General features: G+C 40.2%; 1 protein-coding gene across 1 annotated transcript in view; it reads right to left on the bottom strand.

The window, feature by feature from the left end:
• The window catches only part of Nup93 (nucleoporin 93), a 94,718-nt gene that overhangs the window by 61,597 nt on the left and 7,238 nt on the right, over positions 1-25,883 (bottom strand). Inside the window, exons 2-3 of the mRNA XM_034522967.2 lie at positions 24,837-25,029; positions 9,707-9,824 (exon numbers count right to left, since the gene is read on the bottom strand). Of these exons, the coding sequence (XP_034378858.1) occupies positions 9,707-9,824; positions 24,837-25,015 (297 nt within the window). The 5' untranslated portion in view covers positions 25,016-25,029. The remainder of the gene's footprint in view (positions 1-9,706; positions 9,825-24,836; positions 25,030-25,883) is intronic.

Raw genomic sequence — 25,883 nt, 5'->3', positions numbered from 1 at the left:
GATTTGGTGGTGTGTGTTTGTGTCTAATATAAGAAGCAGTTAGTCCAGAGGACCATGACAGGCACGAACATCAGGCATTAATGTTCTAATGAATTCAACTCCTGCCTCCTAGAAATGAGTGATCTTACTGTAGATGACTCTTATATTCTAGAATACATGCAAAGTTGAGAGCTTTGTCTGTGTCTTTAAAATTCAAACACATATAATACCCTTAGGCAGGCAAATCATATTATGATACAAGATTTCAACATTCCGGCACATTGCCAGAGCTTAATGGCCACTTAGACACAAAGTAAGGAAATGGGTCTCCATTAAGCCTACAAATAAGTCAGCAATCAATAGTCCAGTATTACAGTAAAAATGTGATGTGCCCTTTAAATTATTTCTTTCATCATCCTTCTAACTCAAGCTCAGCTTCAAAAACAAACAAACAAACAAAGATGGTCAAACAAGAAGAGGTACACAACCTATTCTGCACAAACACAAAACCTGGCATTTGGAAGCAAAAGTTGCTCCTGGATTACACATAGGTCTTAGTGCACCTATAGGCAGCAGTCTGAGAAATAACAGGCTGTGCTTTGGACAGTAAATTAAACTGACAGCTCAGCAAGCAGAAAACAGCAGCCAGGCAGCAGCACCTGGAGTGCCAGTGAGTGGAAAGATTTGGTCCTCCTGCAACTCCTCCTCTCTCCCCAAATCCAGCAGGGCTTTGCATCAAGGTTTAGTTGTCCAGCTTTTTACTCATTCAACATTATTCTACCTTAAGTCTCCCCCAAAATGAGCAACGCCTACCACGTTCATTCAAAAGGTAGCACATCTGACCTGAGAAGATGGCTCAGTGGGTAATAGTGCTTGCTAGAACTGTGTTCCCCAGCACTACCACAAAAATCTGGGTTTGGCCATGTGCATACCTGTAAGCTCACCCCCACCACTGATAGGACAAAGACAGGTGGATCTCTGGGGTTTACTGGCCACCACCCTGGCCCCAGGTCACAGAGACCCTGTCTTAAGGAAATGAGGCTAGGAGGAACAGAGGAGCACACCCGGGTTCTCCTCTGGCTCCATGCATGCAGAGGTGTATGTATCTACATACATATACAATTTAAATTTTAAAAAAATCGCGTATCATTCTCAAAATATTTAAGATAATATAAATAGAAAGCTTATTAAGAAAGGAACAACAGACCTGGGTGGTGGTGGCGCATGCCTTTAGCCCAAATACTCGAGAAGAAGAAGCAGGTGGATCTCTGTGAGTACAGCCTGGTCTACAGAGCAAGTTCCAGGACAGCCAGAGCTATACAGTGAAACCCTGTCTCGAAAACCCTCCCTTTCCCCCAAAAAAGCAGCTTTTGAATTACTAATTACCCACCACACATTTCTTCAACACTAAGACATCCAGGACAGCTTGGGGCCTCATTATGGAACCAGATGTCACTGTAAACACTCAAACCTTCAAAGACCCACCAGGCCCTGCTCATTTAGAGGCCAGCCCTACTGTGACGGCCTGACATATTCTGAGTATGGAAGAGCCCAAAAGAGAAGAGAGTGCCCAGGGAATAATAGCACACCCATGCATTCTGCTTCCCTGAGAACATTAAGTATATCATAAACTCCTATGATGTTCTGCCTGCTTTCAGACAGTAGCAGCATTTTTAAAAGCAATAGAGGAATGTACCTCCGTATCTTCTTGTTCATATCATTCCAAGAAATAAACTAAATTAGGCAACAGTAATAAAACTTAGTCAACAAATCCATAGTCTTAAGAGTCTGTTGACCTGAACCTCCCCTTGTTTTAGAAATTACACAAGCAGCCCAGACCTGCCTATAAATGTGTTTTAGGAGACACAGGTTCTTTCTTCAAAATGTTTTGTGAGCTTAAGTGCCCCAAGTTTTTGAAAAGTACCACAGGCTTCTAAAACTGCACCTAGGTCTCACAACCACTCCACAGTGAGAAGCAAGGCCTTACTTACATTTACCCTCTAGGAAAACTAAAGTAACGAATGGGCCTGTGCTGCTCTTCTAGCAGTACAGACCATGTCTGTCAGAATGAAGGCCAGGTCATGCCTGTCAGAATGAAGGGCCTCAGGCTGGCATTACTGCAGCAGTATGGCCTTAACAATGCTGAGATTTTCCACACTTCAAACCCAAAATGGAAGGTGGGCATTTGTGAAGCAGGAAAACGCTTTAAGCAGCAGCAATACAACTGGTTCTAAGTAGCAAACAATGCTGGCATTCCATTTTTAGCTTCCTTCTCTCACCAAACAAGAGTAAAAGCTTCTCCGGTCTGAGCCTTCCCTCCATTTCTTCTCATAGGAGGCACTGGTGATGAAGACACCAGTAACCTAGGCCCCAGGTTTCATAGCTACGGAGCCACATTTTGCAACTACTGTTGGTCAAACAAAGGGGCCACATCAGGCTGCAACCCCAAATGGAAGTAAGATGGGTCACTGGGCACAGTGGCAGCAGATCAGAATGGAACACAGGGTCAAGGGCTGCCCATAGGAAGTGCTGTCAATGCTGGACAAGGCTCTAACTCAGATCGTATCCACTCCACTGTCAAATAGTTGAGAAGATAAAAGGACACGCTCATTTCTGGTTTCTGAACAAAGTCTTGTAAAGATGCTGAAGATAACAACTTGTGTTCTGCAGCTCCAGAGGGTGGTGCATCAAGAGATGATAGCAGCAGGTTAAGAGAGCTAATGAAGGAGGAAGGGATGCTTCAGTGCCACTTCAAAGGCAAAGCCCTGCCAACATCTATCTGCCCTGCTCTATTCAAATGCTACATAAATATTTTAGCTGTGGGCTTGTTCCAAATATTCAAAAAGAACTATTCCAACTTCTTTCTTCTTTAAGGTAGTAATTGATATTCTCCGGCTCACTACAGGATATAAGAAAGCCCTGGGAAGACAAACAGCCTGTCATTTCCTGCTTGCTCAGAATGCATTCAGCAGCCATTTGCTTGCTTGTTCTGAAAGCCTGGCATTCAGAAGCAAGTGTGAATGGATAAATAAAAGGACTGAAATTTTATATCCCTGGCTTACAGAAAAGCAGTTTCACATTTTCCACAAACCCTGTTTGATTCCAAAGGTTACAGTTTTTATTTCCATTCACTGAATAATGTAATTGTACTCTGCCACCAAACCACAATGCCTGCCTTTTCTCTGATCACAAGTAGACAGGAAAACGTAATTATTTCAGTTCTCACCATGGTAGTATTAGTATACTTAACTATAAACACAAAACAGGACACACAATAGCCTGCCTCTGTGAAGACACTGTGTGTGGTTTTTTTGTTGTTGTTGTTTGTTTGTTTGTTTGTTTTCAAGACAAGGTTTCTCTGTGTAGCGTTAGCTGTCTTGGAACTCTAGAGACCAGGCTGGCCTGGCACTCACAGAGATCACCCGCCTCTGCCTCCTGAGTGTGAGGATTAAAGACCTGCGCCACCACCACCCAGCCTGTGAAGACACTTTTAATTTTTACAAGTTTACTGGGTTTTGCCAATTGTAAGACTGATACTGGATCAGGGTTCAGTGTCAAGGACAGCAAATATATTTGAACAGTGTGAGTACGGAAACCACTGTGTTCACATGGAGAATAAGGCTTGGTATAACTCGTGCCTCCGAAGTAGAGCTGAGCACAGAAAGATGTAAGCTTTACTAAATGCAGCTCAACTGTCATGCCCAATCTTGGCCTAAAATTTACCCTCTGTTCCAGAAAAGGGTTTCTCTTCAACCAACAGACCTCGGATACTGCCACACTCAGATTCATCTGCTGGTGAGTCTTAAGTACACTAACCATAGACTGCACTAGGACCAGGAGAGACGCTGTTTCAAGCTGGGAAAAGACAAGGTCCATTAAAATCCTCTATTCTATGATCAGAGATGATGGTAAGTGGCTCGGGCATTAAGAGCTCTTGCAGAGGACCAGTATTCAGTTGCCAGCACCTACATGACAGTTCAAAACTGTCTCTAACTTCTGTTCCAAGGGATCTGTCCCTAACTCCTCTTCTGGCTCGTGTGTACATAATGCACAAACATACACACAGGAAAAACATATGACACACACAAATTTTTTTTTAACCTCTATAACCTTAAAGAAAACATTACCATGAACTTCCCATAGATTCTCTTAGGGTTGAGAGAGATACAATAAAAAAGATTAATAAACACAAATGCTTAACTAAAAACTTCCAACCACAGAGTACATGTAATAGCCTCGTGTTTTCCTATTGCATGAAACTCAGTTTAGATTACCGACTGGTACAGAGACTCACCCAAGCATATGAAGTAGAGCAGAACAAGACAGAAGGAAGGTCTGTTTGGCCTACTCAAATCATCCCTCAGAACAGGAGAACAAATGGTCGGCATGCAAACGAGGCGAACCTTATGAATGAACTCATGTAAGCTTCCTACCACAGCTCTGCTAGACCTTTCCAAGGCACACATGCTTAGCAGTTCAACTTCTGGAATCAGACGAAAAACAAAGCAACTAACTTCTTTAAAAATGGGCACATCCCAGCACGAGAGGCAGAGGTCAACTTGTTCTGCATAGTAAGCTCCTGGCTAGCCAAGGGTATCCAGTGAGACCCTGTTACAAACAAACAGTCCTAGAGCCTGGTATAATGGCTCATAACTTAATCCCACCCCTCAGGAAGATCATAAGGCCAGTCTGTATCTACTACAACAACAGTAACAAATATAACACCACCACACACACACACATACACACACACACACACACACACACACACACACACACACACACACACACAAGAAGTCTCAGTGTAAAGATGCTGCTTGCCACTCTGACTAACTGGTACCAGAGGACATCTCCAGCTGTACTATCACAGAATTACTATTCCAACAGTGATGTTCCCAAAGAGCTGCTGCTCACTGTGCCAATCACTCTGGCAAATCCAACCTCTCTCCAGCAAACTGCACAGGATTTCTGCAACCTGTTCCAAATGCACAATTAGTGAGCACACAACTTCCTTTACTCTTTCATGTTTTATATAGCTGTGTCTAAATGGTAATGTCTCTTTCTCAAGATAGAAAATCAAAAGACAAACTGAAAATACCAATTTGGATGATAAGGGGTTACAACACTGATTCATTTTTAAACTCACAAAGACATTTAGTTTTTCTTCTCACTGTTTAAAAAATAAACTAAGTGGTCTGAGCATACTCTACATTTCCAAGAACAGAAAAAGAAAGAAAACACTGAATATTTTATCATAAATACAGTGTGGTAAGCAAACAGCTTAACAAGCATCTCAACACCAATGCTGTGCATGTTACAGATCAGCTTTCCTGACTCTCAATTTTCTCATATAATGTATCCTTTATTTAATACTTCTTTTTCTCTTTACTCTTATAAAACAGTTTAATCTACTAATTAAGGCAGATTATGAAGTTGGAGGCCAGCATGGGCTACATGATACTTCCAGGAGACCAAAGGCTACAGTGAAAACTCTATGGAAGAAAGAGGGGGCAGCCTTCTGTGTTCAGTGCTTTATAAGCAACAGACTGTAACTGAAAAGACCTGGACTGAAGTCTCTCTAACACATTACTGTTCAGTGACTTGTTTGGACAGAATGGGTGGGAACTCTGGAATCAAGATGGTGTGTAGTCGGCCTCACGTCCTAAAGGGCCCCAAGAGAAAGTGGAGGATGCACTGCACTCGTTTGCCTAGTCATAGGACAGCTGTCTAAGTGCCTACTCCAGTAATCTCCATGGGTTCAGATGAAGGTGTTTCAGGATTTTTAATGAAAGGTTTAACATTTCTGGTACTCAAATTTCTGAACTCAATACTGTAAAAGAAAAAAAATCCCTATTGTTTTATGGTACTTATTAATATTAGTTTCTGGCAACTAGGTACAGTTATTGCAATTATTCCAATATTGCTTTTTTCTAATGCCATTTAGAAATATTACAGCTTAATACTGGAAAATACAGCTCCCATTTTTATGGACTACCCATAGCTGTTGAAATATGTGTTTGTAGTCTTTTTGATGTATAGCCTTTTGAAATATACAAGAAATGTAGTACAAAAAAAACAAAAAAGCAAAAAACCTCAGGAATATGTGAAACCATACTGTATTACTATATAATTCATTTCTGTCAATGATACATGAGGTCTATTCAGATCATAGTGAAAACATGCAATCTGTCCTTAATAATTTTTTTTTTTTTTTTTTTTTTTGGTGAAGACTGAAGTGAGTAAGTGGATTTCTGTAAGCCTTGTACCTAAAACTATAAATCTACTTTGACTAGTCCAATATAGTAGAGTCAGCAGTATGTCTTATTACATTATTGCTCTTACACAGGTTTATAGGCCTTCTTGATGATTGTTTCCAAAAAATAAAATCAATAAACATTTTAAAAATTCTATTAAGTATCATTCATATGTATATTTAAGTGGTTTCCAAGACGTATTTACCATTGCTGGTCACAGCAACTTTTTAAAAATGCATTCTCAATGCATGCCAACATCACTGATTAGGATAAACAAAACAGTAAAAACAAAACTCATATTAATTTCAAGCTCCATTAGAAACAGAAGGAAATATAATCAATGTTTACCAAACAGAGACAGTCTACACATGGGAAATGCCCTATGAGCTTATAAGATGACAAATGGTGAGCAGCATCTGCCAGAGTAGCCAGCCCATCCTTCTATGATAGTGCATTCAGTGTCTTATAAACACATGTGACAGTTCTACTCTGATACTTAGCATACAGGGTTACCATATAGTATATTCTTGTCTCCAAAAAAATGCAACATTTGAAAAACGAAAGTTCATGTACCAAAGCAAAAGTCAATCAAGCAGGATGTAGTGACTCACATTATTCTTAGCACTCTGAGGGCAGGGGCAACAAAATCACTGCAAGGCCTCAAAAGCTACTTATAGTAAGTTTCAAAAAAATAGCTCAGCAGTTAAGAGCACTGACTGCTTTCTCAAAGGACCTGAGTTCAATTCCCAGAACCGACATGGCAGCTCACAACTGTCTATAACTCCTGTTCCAGGTGATCCAACAACCTCACACAGACATACATGCTGTCAAAACAACAATGTATATAAAATAAAATCATTAACTAAAAAAACAGGTGAATGGAAAATAGACTACCAGATATTCTTCTAAAAATCAAGCAACTGGAAATGTCCAATTTTACTATTATCCACATCCAAAATACACCAGAAGAAAAGTAAAAGGAGGATCACTCAACACCAACAATGGCACTACGCTAATCAGGCTCGAACATGACATTGTCCGACGTTAATATAAAGTGAGACCCACAGAGTAGTGGTTCTCAACCTTCCTAATTCTGTGGCCTTTTAATACAGTTCCTCATGCTGTAATGAACCCCAACCATTAAAGTATTTTTGTTGCTACTTCATAACTGTAACTTTTATTGTTATAGATCATAATGTAAATATCTGTTATGCAGGATATCTAATATGACGCCCAAAGAGGTAATGAATGACCCACAAGTTAAGAACCACTGACATAGATCAACTGAGCTACACACTACAATTAAAACCTACAATCAATTCCTACAGATAAACTTGAGTCAGTAGTCCAGTTTAAAGTCTCTTCAGGCCAAAGCTATATTTTCTCTTTCTTGGCAAGAAGATGAAGCTGACAGTAGCTTAATACTACCAATTCTAGACCTTTTCTTCAGGTCTAAATGATAAATTCCCAATTACTTTGTGGGTATAGGGCAGGAAGAAGACCCAGGTGCCGGGCGGTGGTGGCGCACGCCTTTAATCCCAGCACTTAGGAGGCAGAGGCAGGCGGATTTCTGAGTTCGAGGCCATCCTGGTCTACAGAGTGAGTTCCAGGACAGCCAGGGCTACACAGAGAAACCCTGTCTCGAAAAAACAAACAAAAACAAACAAACAAACAAAAAAAAAAAGAAAGAAAGAAAAAGAAAAAAAGAAAACCCAGGCAGTAAAACACTTGTCTAGCAAGAATGAGGACCTGAGTTCAGATCGCCAGAACCCACGTGAAAAGCTTCATGGGGTGGGATGTGCCTGTAATCCCAGCAGCAGAGAAAGGGGAGTCAGAAACATGTTGGATTCCCAGAAGCTCACAGGCCAGCCAGCCTGCCTTATGTAGTGAATATCCCAGGCTAATGATAGACCCTTTTTTAAACAAAAGGTTAAAAGTGCCCGAAAATAGATTCCTAAAAATAGGTTGCCTTCAGCATTCCACACGTGCCTCCCTGTACCGTCCCCTAAAATCAAATACAGGTGGGCAAACACACTGGAATATATACACAACTGTCTTGGATTATTTTGCATTTTAAAGGTATTCTGGCAAAGTCCAAGTGAGAGCTGGAAAATCGGAAATAGAAGAAACTTTAGTCTTAAAGTTCAAATCTTTTCCCACACAAGTCTAAAACTCATTCCAATAATCATCCCAAATTAAGAAATTCCTTCTGATGTGACTGAGCATACATTGCTAGGAAACCATCCTCCAGGGTGCTGAAGGAGCTACTCTCACTCACATTAAGCAAATGGTTAGAAGAGATAATCACTTTCATTCCTACAGCCAGAGTCAGTTCCCTGTCAAAGTATTTGAGTTCTGTCCAGTTCATGCCATCTGATCAATATTAGAAGTATGACAGAGCACCAACAGCTACACTTGAGATTAGCTAGTATTTGTTTAAAGGCAAAATAAAAATAAAAACCTCTGGGTTTTTACATTTTGGGAACATTCAATAATTGAGGAAATTATGAATATCAGTAATTTCTAGTCTCCATTCAAAACTACAGGTTTCCAAATTAGAATAAATGCAGAAATCTAGCATCAAAGTAACTGGGTCTTCAAAGGGTAATGGCATACAGTATTAATTTAAGTCTGGCTCATAGAGAACACAATTATGACCCAATTTCTTCCTGGACCTGCCTTTGTGAGACCTGAATCCTTTCAATTTCAAAGGAAATTGGGGTAGGTGGTGGCACAGTCACAAATACTCAGGAGTTTGGAGATCATGAGCCCAGGAAATTGATCCAGACCATGCAAGAGTAGGTCCTATCTCAAGCAAACAAAGAAGAACAGGAACAGGAAAACCAATGCAAACAGCACATGCTTTCATTCCAACACAAAATTAATCAAACCATGAGGTTTCTTCTTAGCAGTTTTATAGCAGTTTCTGATTAGATTAAAATAACAAGCAACAGCTAGTGGTATGTTTGGCTCTGCGAGACTCCGGTGCTCTATTAGGCCATTTCCTGGTATCACTAATGCAGCCAAATACTTCCTGAAAACCACTAAGTTGATTTCAGTAAATAGTATTTTAAGTCCCAATATAAGCAAGATACAAAAAGAAATGTGAACAATAAATAGTAAAATTATCTGAGAGATAGTAAAAAAAAAAAAAAAAAAAAGTAAGAGAAACTGAACAACTCCCATCTCTGTACCCCTGGACTAAGCCCAAGTAAAGAAGTAAAATCTGACAGAACCAACATTATCTAAAAAGTAACAGGTTGGAATAGCTTTCTTAAATTTAACCACAAAGAGCACTCTGAAAACAACCCAATGATTCCCCCCCTAATCTCCAAACTTGAGTCTCTTGTTTTTTTAGTTTCTGGGTAAGAAGAAAATTAATGAAGAAAGTGGCATTCATAACTGGTGAAGAAAGGGCCATAGCCTACAGCCTGGGTACAAGCGCCACTGTGTCTGCAGCTGGCAGCCCTTACCTGAATGTCCGTGTCCTTCACAGGCTCCAGAGGTTCAAAAGTGGTGGCTGCGCTCAGACTCTCCAGTCTCTGAGAGATATGGGATATGTCAAGTCCCCGTGACCCGAGAAGAACTGATCTATATGGGGATGTAGGACAGGAAGACAAGAGAAAAAAAGTAGTGTTAGGGTATCTAATACATGCCAAAAAAATACTAGAGTTGTTTTCATTCAAAACCTCCTATCTTGGAGTAGGAGTAGGAGGCCAGAACAAATGGTAGACACCTGACTGAAGAACCTTCCTCTTCTGGCCAATGCTTTTATATGGCTGCTTTCTTACCTTCCCATCAATGTCCACAAACTTAAACAACAGACATAAAACTGCATGTGGGAGTAAGATATCCAAACTAGTAATGACTGACTTAGAGAGAGGATCTCTTTACAGAATGAAACAATACCAATACCCCAAGCTAGTGAGCTCCAAACACTTTGAAGAAATCCATGAGATAGATGCAATTAATCAACCCTGCTTTGCAGATGAGAAGCTAAGGTGCTGTGGTAGTTTGAATATGCTTGTCCTAGGAAGTGGCGCTACTAGGAGTGTGGCCTTGTTGGAATAGGTATGGCCTTGTTAAAGGAAGTGTGTCACTGTGGGGGTGGGCTTTGACACCCTCCTCCTAGATGTCTGGGAGACAATCAGTCTGCTTCTGGCATCCTTCTGAACAAGATGTAGAACTCTCAGCTCCTCCTGTGCCATACCTGCCTAGAAGCTGCTATGCTACCACCTTGGTAATAATGGTCTGAACCTCTGAACATGTAAGCCAGCCCCAATTAAATGTTGTCTTTTGTAAGAGTTGCCTTGGTTATAGTGTCTCTTTACAGCAATGAAAACCCTAATTAAGACAGGTGCGAAAAGATTAACCAACTTGTTCAAAGTTACACAGCCAGGACACAGTGAACGTAGGTAATCAATCTATCCTAGAACTAGAATGCAAACTCTCCACCACCACTCTATGATTAACTGTTTCTGGAAGGAAAAGCAGAAATGCACATTTTAACTTCAGGAGTACCCAAGTCCAAACATTAACTGAGGAAAGTGTCTAGGGTAGCAGGTAACTTGCTCAGGAACAGTCAGACCAGAATCAAGGTCTAGTTCTGCATGGCTTATCTTCATATTACACCTTCAAATTCCCTCTCTCTTGTTCAGCCAATAAGATAGGAATATAGCCAACTTCATTTCTCCTCATCTAGGCAGCTAAACAATGAATAAATTTTAAATGAATGAATGAATGAATGAACAAATGAATGAATGAATGAACAGTCCAGTATAACACTGTTCATCAGTTAGAAAGGCTGAACCAGGAAGACTGCAAGCTCCAAGCTAGCTTGGGCTACAGGAGCTTTCAAAAATCAAAACAAAAAAACAACAGATCTCCACTGATACTTAAAGTTCTTTGAAAGAAAGAAATCTGGGTAAGTTAGGTCAGCTTTCTTGTTAAGATTTGCTTTTATTTCTATGTACTGATGTGTGTATGTGTATATACACAGTGTGCACCAGTGCCCATGAAAGTCGCCAGATCCCTTGGGGCTAGACTCATAGATCACTTGACATGAGTGCTTGGGAAGTAACTGCAGGTCTTCTAGAGGAACAGCCAGGGCTTTCCACCTCGAAGCCATCTCTGCAGCTCCTTTTGTTTTGTTTTGTTTTGTTTTGTTTTGTTTTGTTTTGTTTTGTTTTGTTATAAGAAGTCTTGCTTTCAACTCCAAATATAGAAAATGTGTCTCCATGTCTAACTAGTCATTATTTTTTATTTTTTAGAATAAAATTTTTGTATTATAATTTGGTATTCCCAAAATGTGACTAACAAAGTATGCTTTTACCTTGAGTAAGAAGCTAGAAAGTCAGGCCTAATGAGATCCCAGATGGCGATGGAGATGGAGGAGGAAGAAGAAGGGGGCTGCTGCTACTGCAGCAACATTTGGGACCACACATAACACCTGTGAGCATAATTCAACATTTTCACTCCCAATCTAACAGCTCTCTCAGAGAAGAAAAAGTGGTCCCCTATACCTAGGTGTATTCTGGTAAATATTGACAGTTCCTCCCAGTAAATTTTTAATTCCTTATGTCAGCATCTCTGGGTTTCCCTTCTAAGCTAACATATCTGATAGACAGCCTACCTTTCTCCTAACAACCCTTAATAGTTATCCTTCCATAGTGTTTCTTCTCAACCCTGGCTCCATATCAGGATCCCCTACACAAAGACCTATTCTGACTTCTCCTGGACAAAATGGGGAGTCAAGTATTAGTGTAATGTTCTCCCTCCTTTCAGGGAGGCTCTACTGATACGTATTTGCATTCCACAAAATTCATCAGTTACAGTATACACACAATTCAGTAATTTTAGTATATTCACATATAAAAGTATACAACCATCACCACAAGCAATTTTAGAATATTTTCATCATCCCCCAAAGTAAGCCCTATCTTGAGAAATACTTCCCTATTTCCCTCATGAGACCCTGACAATGCATACAAATGGAGTAAGACAATGGTCTTTTGTGACTGGCTCCTTTCTCTTAGTGCAATGCTTTTGAGGCTCATCTATCTGGGTTAGATTTAGGGCTTCATTATCATTTATACCATACCTCATTTTAGGTATCCATTAATCAATCAGTGGGCTTTTGGGCTGCTTCCAAGGTTTTCACTGTTACAAAAAATGTTGCAAAAACATCTACACACAAGTTTCGCATGAATGTTTACATTTCTCTTGGGCATATACCTCAGAGCAGAGCTGCTGGGTTAAATCGGAATTCTGTTAAGTCTTTTGAGGAACTCAGACCTTTTTCCAAAGCAGTCCCACCATTTTACATCCCATCAATAATATACAATTCCCACATCCTCACCTTTATGACTATACTATCTTGTCAGTCTCCCTTTTTCTGATTGTTATAAAAAAATGATTAAAATGCAAGATCAAAATACTATATTTCTTCGCACCTATCACCCAGCTTCAACAATTCCCAGGACATGATCACTCCTGTCCAATCTACCCTATTTTCCTCCACCACTCCCAATTACTTTGAGGTATATTATAGTAAAATCAAGATATTTCCCAATTGTTTCATAATTTGAAAATCTGTGTTTGTCTGAATGAGTGCCAGATAAGATCTTGTGGGCGACTGGAACGTTTTCTAAATATCTTTTCTTTATAGGTTTTCCCCTCCATCTCATTTTATTCCCTTCTAGTTTAGGCGTGCCTGTAAAACAATGTAACTCAGATTTAATCATGTGGGTCACCTGACCTAGGAAAATGCTGGTTTTGATTCAACAGCTCTGCAATAGAACCTGATACTCTTCACTTCAAAAAGTCTTGTGGTTGACACTTGGGTTACTGATACCTTCCAAGAGTTCACTCAAAGCAACAGAGATAAACTCAAAGCAAATGCTAAGGCCTGATTAGGTGTAGGTGCCATTGTTGTGTTGCTATGTTCTAGTCACACTTCTATCAAGAGGTATGGAATGTCTGCAGACACTGATGTCCACTGCTTAGACTTGGCTGTTCCTTGTGGGCTTACACACTGGACTATATGTCTATCTTTATAAAGCCTATGATCAAACATGTGATTACCCTGAACAGTAAGTTGGCTCTCCAGTATTCTTCAACGTGACTGATTGTTATTTTAAAACAATTAAAAACATTAAAAACTGAAATGTTTGATATTTTAACCTACTGGATTCCTTTAAGACTTATTTCTAGTTTATGTGTATGGGTGTCTGCCTACATGTATGTCTATGTACCACATGTGTACATGATGCTGTGGAGGCCACAAGGTGCTGGATCCCCTGAAACTAGAGTTACAGATGGTAATGAGCTGCTGCCATGTGGGTGTTAGGTTCTCTGGAAGAGCAGTCAGTGCTCCAAAGTGCTGAGCCAGCTCTCCAATCTCCTATACATTTCTTACCCTTCTGATGCTCAAATGATCTCATCTTTGGCCAGTAGAAGCCTCTTTGTGTTTGTTTCTAAGTTTTAAAGTTTAAGTTCATTTCATTTTTGTGTTGATGTAGGGTGTGTGTGTGTGTGTGTGTGTTGGCCTTTGGCTTATGGTGTTAAAGATAAAACCTGGGACCTTACACACATTAAACCACTATTCAACATGTATCAGTATTGCCTTCCAAGTTCTTTCTGAATGACTCCAGGAAGTCATATTTATAACTGCTATCTGACATGGCAAGTTTCAGTCTTAAACAGAGATCAGGGATCAGCCAACTTTCCAAAGAGCCCTAGATATCTTTAAAAATCCTTATAGATAATTCTCTGAGCAACCAGGATTGCTGTACTGTTCCTAGGCCTCTTCAAAAGCAGAGCTAGAAATGGAGTTTTTCGTTTTGTCTTAGGTTTCTTGTGACAAATACAACATGAAGTTAACATTACTGCTTTCAATTCAAATTTAAGAACATTGAACTTCGGGGGTTACTTCAGATGTTCTAATTGTATCTCTTTTTCACGTTACGAAAGTCTCACCACCACAACTAATAATGTATTTTAACCTACACAGTATATAAGTCTCCAGAAAACAGTAATAGCCTTCTACCAGTAACAACATATTAAATATTAAATAACATATTAAAATATAAAATAAAGATATTATCATCAACCAATAAGCATTTTGTTTATTTTCCATTTTAGGAATTTTTTCAACTTAAACTTTATTTGATAAATATGCTAAATATTTACATACCACTCTGAAGTCAAGTCCATTAAAGGGCCCCTGTCATCTTCACCATATTCCCCTCTCTTAATGCTTTGACACGTGGGGATCTGCTGACACTGTAGGACTGTCCCTCTCAAGAAATTCAATTTCCAAAAGGTATCAAAGCTCCATTGCAAACAAATCTTTCCTACCTACACCAATTGTGGTGGTTTGAATGAGAATAGTTCCCACAGGAACTATTGCTTGCTCCCCAGAGACTATTTGGGAAGGATTAGAAGGTGTGGCCTTGATGCAGGGTGGGCTTTAAGGTTTCAAAAACCCACACCAAGCCCAGTCTCCTTCTGCTTGCTGCCTGATCTGGATGTAAATTCTGTGATAGCTCCTGCGCCATGCCTGCCCTAATTCAATGGTTCCTTCTTCTACACTTTGCCATCATCATGGTATCATCTCACTGCACTAGTAACCCTATGACACCAATCAATCCTCATCCCACATTCCAATCACCTCCTTCATCAGATTTTCACATGTGATCAGACTAAGCCACAATATTTCTTTCCCAACCATGCCAAAGCCAGGTACCAGATAACCAGAGACAGCCCCTGTACCTCAGAGCCTACTAGAATTCCCAACTCCAACTAATTCTAACCATGTTTACCGTCCTTCTACAGAAACCACAATGAAAGCCCCTGCCCTTGTTCTATCTGACTCTTGATTGGGTTTGGGCTATAATCCCAAAAAGCACAATTCTATATAACCATAACCTTGAATGGCAAAATCTCAAAAGATCAAAACACAAAAAATATAATCCTGAAAAAACTAATTTTAAAAATTTAAAGAATATTTACTGGAGTCAGACATAATGACAAAGAGGTATACACCCATAATCCCAGCATTTGGGAGGTAGACAGGAGGATCAGAAGTTCAAGACCATCCCCCTTCATAGAGCCTGAGGTTAGCCAGCCTAGGCTACATGAGACCCTGTCTCAAAACAAGCACAAAAGGCATTTATTTGTCTATAGGGTATGTGTATATGTATTGAACCCAGCAGATTTTGCTACTGTTGTTTTGTTTCTTTGTCTTTCTGTTATGTAGCCCTGGCTGACATTAAGCAAGTGTTTTGCCCACAAGCTATATTTCAAATCCCATCTTAACCCCCCACCTGCACATGCATGCATGTGTGAGTGTGTGCATGAGTATGTGTGCATGTGTAACAATTTTGGTCTGCAGCTTAGGCTGCCCTGGAACTCACCGTGTAGAACAAGGATATGTGCCTGCCTCTGCTGAGACTAAAGGCGCACTATCAAACCCAGCTAGTTTGTCTTTTAAAGAGTCCTTTGAGAAACACATAACATTTCATGAGTGGCTTTACAAAATATTATGGATAGGCTATATTCAAATGTTTTACAAGTGTAAACAAATATACTACAACTATGTGGGTGGTTTGAATAAGAACGGTCCCCATTGGCTCATACTGAATGAATTATAGGATGGCTCTATTTGAGAAGGATTAGGAGGTGATTAGGAGGTATGGTCTTGGTGGAGGAAGTGTGTCACTGAGGGTGGCTTTGAGGTTTCAGAAGCTCATTCCGGGTGGCCCAGTCTTTCCCTCTGCCTGCCTTTGTAAAGCTCTCAGCTCTCTCTCTCTGGTGCTGTGCTGCTCCCATGGTGATGACAAGGACTTAGCCTCTACAACTATAAGCCAGTCTCCAGTTAAATGTTCTCTTTTATAAAAGAGCTGCTTTGTCAGGTCGCATGTGGTGGTGCACACCTTAAGTTCCAGCACTTGAGTGACAGAGGCAAGTAGAGTTCAAGGCCAGCCTGCTCTACAGAGGAAGTTTCAAGATGACCAGGGCTACACAGAGAAACTCCTGGGGATGGGAGAAGAGAAGGTTACCTTGGTCATGGCATCTCTTCACAGCAATAAAACAGTGACTAGGACAAACTTAAGAACAAAAGTTATAAGAGAAAACCATGTTCATAAATAAGTAAAAAAGGCAAAATGTGTAAGAATATAAAGCCCTGAGTTCAATCCACAAATATCCAATAAAAGCCTTTTATTCATGTATCATTACAATTGGCAGTTGGCATATCCAGTTATGCTTGCTGTTTTGTTTAAGACAGGGTTTCTCTATGTAGCTCTGGCTGTCTTGAAACTCATGCAGTAGACCAGGCTGGCCTCTACTCAGAGATTAAACCTCTGGATTAAAGCCATGTACTGCAGCTTTATAACTGCAGCCATATAAAATAGCATGATGGATAACCTTTTTCTGCTTGCTTTTTAAATGTATCCTTAAATGATATATATCAACATAAGCACTCCTATTATGTCTTCTACACTTCTGCATTGATTTGGGTACACAGATATAAATCCAACTGTGCCACAGTTGTATAAACCACAAAGTTGGCAGAAATAATACTAGCAATCAAACTAGCACCACTGTCTAAGCACCTCTCATCATACCATGCATGTGATTATTTTTGAGGCAATTAGTAGCTGCTGGGATCTTCAGGCAAATGTGTCATTCATTTATTAAAACCTTCTGGAATCTCATCAGCTGGCAGGAATGTGCATGCTGATGAGCAGTGACTGTAGGTGGCGTCTCCATCACCACTGTACTGCATGACCAATCCTTTCTGCAGAACCCAGCTTGGTACCCCTCCCATGCAGCAGCCTTTCTGACCACCAGAATTACAGTTTGCAGAGCTTTGGATTTCAAGGTTTCAACATGTAAAACTATGGCATTTTGCATCAGGCCCTTCAACATTACCACCCAGGTGGCTCGCAGACAGTTCCAGTACTCACTTGGGTGGGTTACATGGTTTATCAGCCTGTATCTAGGCAATCTGTGAATAAAAACTGCCTTGATGATAGCCATTTCCCTGTCTGCCTTAACCATACTCAATTAAGACAAATCTTACGTATTTTAAAGCATTTCCTTTTTTTTTTAAATCAGCAAGTAAATACTTGTATCACTTGCTCTTTAAGAAAAGTTTGTCGGGCAGTGGTGGCGCACGCCTTTAATCCCAGCACTTGGGAGGCAGAGGCAGGCGGATTTCTGAGTTCGAGACCAGCCTGGTCTACCGAGTGAGTTCCAGGACAGCCAAGGCTACACAGAGAAACCCTGTCTCAGAAAAACAAAACAAAACAAAAAAAAAACAAAAAAAAAAACAAAAAAAAGAAAAGTTTGTGATTCAATTCTCTTACTGAACAATCTATCCATTCAAAGAGTAATATTCTGTGGTGATTTTTAGGTACACTAAGAGTTATCCAGCCATCACCACAATCAACTTTAGAACATTTTCATCCCAAAGAAAACCTCTACTCTTCAGTAATCAGCTCCCATTTCCCCATTTTTTTCTACAGATTTGCCTATTCAGGGCATCACTCATAAAAAGAACCATACAATATGTGATCTTTTGTAACCAGTTTCTTTTACCTATATATAATTTTGGGTTATCCATGGAGAACATATGTTAAGTCATGTTTAATGCCCTTTCTTGCCAAAGAAACATTCCATTACATGTCTATGCCACACTTACTGCCCATGTTCATCAGCTGGTGGACACCTGCCATTGAACTCATGGATAAGTTTTGTGCAACATGTGTTTGCATCTCTTGGATATATACCTAAAAACAAAATCACTAGGTTATATGGTAACTGTATTTATTTACCCTTTTGAAGAACTCTGGACTATGTAGCAAAAAGGCAGAACCACTTTACATTCCCACCAACAGTAGATGAAAGAAGACTCACCCAGGTTCATTTCAACTTTTTGCACATTCTCATCAACACTCTTACATGTCTTTTTGGTTAGAGCAATCCTGGAAAGTATGAAATGGTCTCACAATGTGGCTGTGACTGTATTTCTCTGATAGCTAATGACACTGAACATTTTCCCACTTACTGAGCAGTGATCCTTATGCCATTTTAAAAGTAAGTTGTCTTTTTATGAATAAATTGTAAAAGGCTAAAGAGAAGTAAAACAAAACATGAGCCAGTGAGATGGTTCAGTGTAACCACTAGAAGTACTTTCCCAAGTTTGGTCGATCCCTGGCAAGTTGTTCCCTGACTTCCACACAAGTGGACATACATACATACACCCACATATACACACACATAGTAATTTTTTAAAATTTAAAATAAGTTCATTATCATTTAAATAAATGGCAATTATTTTTCCCTAAAACATATTTCTTTCTTGACAGTTGCCTTTGAAGCACAAATACTTAACGCAGATGAAGTTCGACTGATCCATTTTTAATATATATCCTTTTGGCCTAATATTCTAGACAGCTCTGCCAAATCTAAGATCAGAAATATTTGTTGATTTGTTTTGAAATGCAGGTAGCCCGTACTAGCCTTAAACTTGCTGTACAGACAAGAATAACCTTGAATTTCTGACTCTAATGCCACCACTTTTAGAGTACTGTTCCAGGCATGTGCCATTGTCTTAGTTGTAACTAAGTTCTAGTGCTGTGAAGAGGCACCAAGACCAAGTTATAAAAGGAAACATTTAATTGGGAGCTTACTTATAGTTTCAGGTTACTCTAATGACCATCATGGTGAAGAATGTGGCAGCAGACCGGCAAGCATGGTGCTGGAGCTTACATCCAGATCTGCAGGCAGCAGGCAGAGAGAGTATGGTATGGGTTCTACCAACTGAGGACCAAGCATTCAAATATGTATGAGCCCATGGAGGCCATTCTCATTTAAATCACCGTAGCCACCAAAGTTTATGTGATGGTAGGGACTGAACCCAGGGCCTTGTGCATGCTAAGCAAACACTCTACCAAGTGAGCTACGTTCCTATCTCTTGAGGTCAGAAAAATTTTCTTCAAAGAGTTTTATAATTTTAGTTCTTATATTTACACCTAGAGTCCAGCTGGAGTTTGTGTTTGTGTACAGAATAAGATAGGGACCAAGTTTATTCTTTTGTGTATAGACATCCAGTTACTCATTTGTTAAAGACTACTCTTTCCATGTTCAATGATCTGATTATCTTTATTGGGGGAAAATCATAACCTAATAAGCTTGCTAGACTCATAATTCTAGAATTATAGCTGTTATATTTTAATAGGAGGAAAGGGAAAGCTCAATATTTTTAGAGTTGTTTTAAGACTACAGATACTACATACTATTGCTTTTTTTAAAAGATTTATTTAATGTGTATGAAGGTTTTGCCTGCTTGTATATACGTAAGTGCATCACATGAGTACCTGGTGCCCACAGAGGTCAAAAGAGGATGGCAGATCCCCTGGAGCTAGAGTAACGGACAATTAGGAGTCACCATGTGGGTGCTAGGAACTGAATCCAAGTCTTCTTGAAGAACAGCCTGTGCTCTTAAACACTGAGCCCCATCTAGACTTGTAATTCTATTCTAGCAATTCATCCTCATGCCACACAATCTTGATTAGTGTGGCTTTCTGTTTATAAATATCAGCTCACATTATGTAGCCCAGAACTCACTCTGTAAGCTAGACAGACCATGAGCTGACCATCCTCCTGCCTTACCCTTCCTGCTGACACTATAGATATGGATGACCATGAGCTCACCATCCTCCTGCCTCACACTGTGTGCTGACACTATAGATATGGATGACCATGAGCTCACCATCCTCCTGCCTCACACTGTGTGCTGACACTATAGATATGGATGACTACCCCTGGGAATTGCTGTGGCTTTCCAGTAAGTTTTGAAATGAGTGTCAGTCTTCTGTTTTTCTCTTTTAAAGATTATTTGGGGGACTGAAGAGATGGCCCCATGGGTAAGAGCCCTGGCTGCTCTTCTAGAGGACATGGGCTCAATTCCAAGAGCATCAGGCATGTATGTGGTACACAGACATACATGCAGACAAAACACCCATACTCAATTTAAAAAAAGATTATTTGGCTATGCAAGAGCTCTTATATTTTAGATCAATCCCTCAATTTCAACAAAAAGGGCCAGTTGGAAAGCTGAATTTTAAATTTTTTCTCTAACTTTTTTTTAATATCTATTTTTTCAATGTGTATGGGTATTTTGTTTACATATATGTTTGTGTACCTTGTGCATGTGTGGTGCCCTTGGAGGAAAAGAGGACAACAGATCTAGAAATGCAATTAACAGATGGTTGTGAGTTACCATGTGGCTGTTGGGAATTGAACCCAGGTCCTCAAAAGAGCAGCCAGTACTCTTAACCACTGAACCATCTCTCCAGGCTTGGCCACTGGTATTTGAACAGTTTTTGTTGAATGTACAGATCAACATGGGGTGATAACTTAATATTAACTCTCTCAAGCCACTAACATAGGCTGTCTTTTATCTGCTTTCTTAAATAGAAGGAAAAGCACTATGCACCTGCCCACCGACCCTTTTGTTGTTGATGTTGTTGTACTAGGGACCAATGCAAGACCTTCCATATGCTAGCCACACACTCTACTACTGAACTACATTTCAGTACAGTACTTAAGACACTTTTCCCTACTTTGAAATGTTTACTTAATAACCTGTCCTGGAGTCACTCCATGGCAGTATATATGATTATTCCTTGGTACTTCTGGAAAGTATCCAAGTATACAAACCTGGCACATCTATTCAGCTAGTATCCTCACGACAGACACTTGTGATTTCCTACTTTTGCTATGTCAAATAATGCCACAATGAATCTTTATGCACAGACATTTCATGTTTGTTACTAGGCCTTTGGGATGGATCCCTAGAAACAATTACTAGATCCATTTTGATAGCTATTTCCTACTGAAGTCTCACAGCACTGCACCTTCACCAGTAACACAGGAAAGTACAACCAGCTTCCAAATGACTTTGACATATGCTAGAATAAAGAACTCCAGAATTGAAAAATCAGCTCTTGAGCTAGGGGTGGCAGCTCACACTTGCAATCCTAGCACTGGGGAGGCTAAGATATGGGAGCAAGAAGTCTGGCAAGCTTGGATTACATATTTCGTTCCAGGCTAACCTGGGCAACATAAATAGTGTTAACTATTGGAATTAGAGGAGCATGACCATCTAATTCCATCTAAGAGGCATCTACAAGAACTAAATCACATAGCTTACATGTCGGCTATGCAGAAATGCTGGTGAAGAAAAGGGAGGAGAGAGAAAGATCTCTAGCAGAAGTGAGGACCTAGGTAGGGATGGTTATACCAGAAACTTCGCATATGATGGGCAGGAGTTCTACCATGAAGCTATACCTCTAAACCAACATTCAGCACTTAAGGCCCTTACCTTCTATCAGCCTAAATCCTAACAGTCTAGACAGACAGACAATTGCCATGATCAGAAAGCTACAGAAGCTAGAGTCACATTCCAGAAACCCAAAAGAGTAGATGACACAAAAGTTGTTCCCAGTACATACAAGGTTTAGGGGGAAAAAAAAAGAAGAAAAGGAAAAGAATTCAAACTTCATCTATAATTTACTCATGAAAAAAATCTTAAATAACCTTTCAAACATGAACATCAATCCCTCTCTCTCCCACTTCTCAAGCTTTGACAGAAAGTCAGGAGAGTGACTATAACAATTCTGAGAACAGAAAGTACCTTATGGCAAATTTATTTTTGTTTTATATGCTCTGGTTGTTTTGCCTGCATGTGTGTCTGAGAGTATTGGATCTCTTACAACTGGAGTTACAGACAGTTGAATGTGTCACGTGGGTGCTAGGAATTGAACTCGGGTCCTCTTGAAGAACAGCCAGTGCTCTTAACTGCCGAGCCGCTCTCCAATCCTCACCAAAAGGGTTTTTTATTAACCAAGCTTAATTTGACTCTAGTTGTCCACTTACTACCTGACCTTCCTTACTTAGTATGAGAGACGACGCTGCTTTCACAGGGCTGACTTCACATTAAATGATGACACTGTACCAGACGAACACAAAGTGGTCAAAAAGACAGCTTAATAAAATTATCAAAGCAAATGATTATTTATTATGCAGCTTTAGCTAAACTATGTTTGACATGCTTTGCATGATATGGAGAAAACTATAAAAGATTTACATAAATCAATAATAGTTTCCTTAGAGGATAAAGTTAGGGCAAGAGAGTGGTCACTATCTTTTTTCTTTGTACATCTCTAGGTTGTTTGGCTTCTGTTTTAATGGAAAAATCAATTGACCTACTTTTGCTGAGAAATGTGGACAGACAAGTGATGATGGACAATCACGGACACTGATAATCTGTATTTTAATGGAAATATACACGAGTGTTCATTTTCTCTATTACTCACAGAAGGAGCTTTATATATGTCAGGCATACTTTTTATATGTGGTGGAAAAAAAATCCAAAATTTTGAAAGATCAAGTACACATATGCAAAATCGCTATCAAATTTGTTCCCTACAGCTAGAAGTATTGGCACACACCTGTAACCCTACTCAGTAGGTCAAGGCAGGAGAGTATCATGTTTTAGGCCAACTAGGAACAGTAAGATTCCATTTTAAAAAATCTATTTTCTTAAAAATAAAAGTACATGTGGCCGGGCAGTGGTGGCGCATGCCTTTAATCCCAGCACTTGGGAGGCAGAGGCAAGTGGATTTCTGAGTTCGAGGCCAGCCTGGTCTACAGAGTGAGTTCCAGGACAGCCAGGGCTACACAGAGAAACTCTGTCTCGGAAAAAAAAAAAAAGCACATGTGGTACAGGCAAAACACCTATATGCATAAAATAACTTTTTGAAAATTAAAAGAAAAGATTTCACAAAATCCTATTCAGTTCTCTTCTCTGCCCTCATCCAGCATGTACTAAAATATCCACATCATACTTTGTGTTTCTGCCTATCAAGAAAATGGAAAAATACAGTCATCAGCCCTCTGGTTTCTTTTTAAGCACCTGCCCCACCCTACATCCATTCTTACAATGTTCCAATTCCCAGCCTCCCTAAAATAATGAACTTAAGGTAGAAGGGATGAGGAAGAATGGAAATTTACAAGAAATAGAATATGACTGATAATTGTTACCAAGAAAACATCTTCCCCTTTTGCTCTTAATGGGCTGTAAAGCTGATGCAATTAAATTATAACTATAGCAACTCAGCGGGTATCCATGGGTTTTTGCTCCTTCAGCATCCTTGCACAAGCAGAAGCTGTCTGCTTAAAATCAAGGAAACTGTAGGCAGCCAGAAACAGAAGTTTGGGGCCTAAAAAGGAGGCAAGTTAACAGAAATATCTACAGGGTGTTGGGGACCAGTGTAGGTTGGCTATTGGCAGCATTTTGCTACAAGGCTGGATAGTTTAAAAAGACAAAAACAAGGGCCAGGCAGTGTAGCAAACACCTTTTATCTCAGCACTTGAAAGGCAGAGGCAGGCTGATCTCTACGAGTTCAAGGCTACCGTGGTCCACAGAGCAAGTTCCAAGACAACCAAGGGTTGTCCATAACATACTATTCACTGCATGGAGCAACTAAGCATTCAGTTTTCACAATCTCTTAGAAACAGAATGCAGCCTTCCCACTACTTTGACATTTACCAAGGACCTAAAACAGACAATGCCTCAAATTAATACCAGTCTTTCTCAAGTTCACAGAATGAAGATTAGATAGACATTTTCCTGAATTACACAGATTTCTAGTGACTTTCTGGACCCAATAAATCTCAGTAGTAGAACTTCCTTCAACCCTCTTTCTCAAGGACCCTTCCAGAAATTACAGCCTTACTGGGTTTGAATCTTGGCTCGGCACTCGCCTGCTGTATTCATCTGAGAAAGGTACCAGCCTCTCTCTGAACCTTTGTTCTTCAATTAGAATATTCAGATCACTGTCTAAATTCTAGTTGTGATGACTAAGCAAAGACTTAATGTATAAGGAAGTTTCTGATACACAGTAAATAACATTCAATTATATTTTTCACAGAAAGCAGTTTGGTTTTGATTTTTTTGTTGGGTTTGTGTTTTACCTGTAAGGATCCTGCTAAAGCTGTATGACCCTGTTAAACAGCATTTTTCTACAAAGCCTTGTTCTCTTGGGGCTCACCTACCTTCCTGTTTCTACATTCAGCCAGAGAGCACTGTATTTCAAGGCTTTTCAGAGGCGGCCTCTAGGGTCACTGACAATAAGCAGACAGAATCACTCCTCACTTGGATGGCTTCTCCTTATTGACCATTCATCAATTTTCTCCAATTACCCTTAAAAAGCCTGTTCACTGCTGAGTGCTTTCTGGCTTTGGGTAGCACTTATGTGCACGACCCATATCTACTAATACACTTATGACTCAACAGCCCACAAACCCAAATAGGAACTACAGAACAGAGCTCCCCCACCCTATGATATGGGTCCTCAGCTTGGTCAGACAAATAGGAACTCTAACAACCTAGAGAGGCACAGAAACAAAGCAAGATTTGCTGATGTGCTTATAACTCTGAGGTCCTGACTATCTGGCTTGTGACTGTCATAGAAGAAACTGATCTGCCCCCAACTACCCAGTCCAACAGCATTCCCCACCAGTACTCACGCCTTGACATCTGCCGTCTCCTGGGATGTGCGTGTGAGGGTACGGGAACGCAGGCGCTCACCAGCTTGCTGGATCTCCTGTAAATTTCGTTCTACATGTGGAAGCTCAGAGATGCCTTCAGTTTCAGCAGCAAGCTGTTCAGCTTGCTGAAGGAGCTCACCAAACCCCTCGGTATCCATTGGAGATGCAGATGCTTTATGAAAGAAAAAAGGACCCAAGTCAATGGGGAGAGAGGCTTCATCTGTGCTTCATTCTGTTACAAGATAATAAAACTCCAGGACTTTTGCAAACTGAAAGGGGAACAGTTCATCAACAAGCATGATTTGTTCCTGAATATAGCCCAAGAACAGGCCTGACAGTGAGAATGAGTCAGACTGTGAACAGATCATTTCTGTGAATATTGAAAGTCCCAAGATTGATTTCACCACCAGAACAAATGCAAGCATATTAAGCCACAAGCTAGAATTCCTTCCTTTTCCAGCAGACCCAACACAGATAAGGAAATGAAAGCCCTTGTGGCAAGCTCCAGGAAACCTAAAGAACAATCCCTCTATACCTCCAATCTTTCCACATTTATCTTGAGAGAAAGGGCATCATCACCACTCCACCTGAAGAATGCCCCCAATTAAGAAGGGATTGCTGTGGGGCCATGATGGTACATGCCTTGAATTCCAGCATTCCCAAGGCAAAGGCAGGAGGATCTCTTTTAAGTTTGAGGTAAGCCTGGTCAATACAGTGAGTTCCAGGACAGCCGAGGTTACACAGTGATACCCTGTCTTGAAATATGCCATATCCCAAAGAAAAGAAGATGAACGCACTGCTGCAGCCTAAGGCCTTCCATCAGGATTTTCATAGTAACTCTAGACCACAGAACTCAGTTATGTGCCCAGCATATGCCCTACAGTGATCTAGCTGAACTGAGATCAGCGAATCGCTAAGTGTCTTCTAACTAAGCCCAGTCTCTTTATTCTAACACAACCAAGGTGAAGACCTTCACTGAGGACAAAGCCTTGAGGTTTTATAATCCAGCCTCACTTCTATTCACTC

Source organism: Arvicanthis niloticus, chromosome 18 (genome assembly GCF_011762505.2).
Source record: "Arvicanthis niloticus isolate mArvNil1 chromosome 18, mArvNil1.pat.X, whole genome shotgun sequence".
NCBI classification, from domain to species: domain Eukaryota; kingdom Metazoa; phylum Chordata; class Mammalia; order Rodentia; family Muridae; genus Arvicanthis; species Arvicanthis niloticus.
Note: the sequence above shows the minus strand (reverse complement) of the source record. Positions and strands in the feature narration are given on the sequence as shown.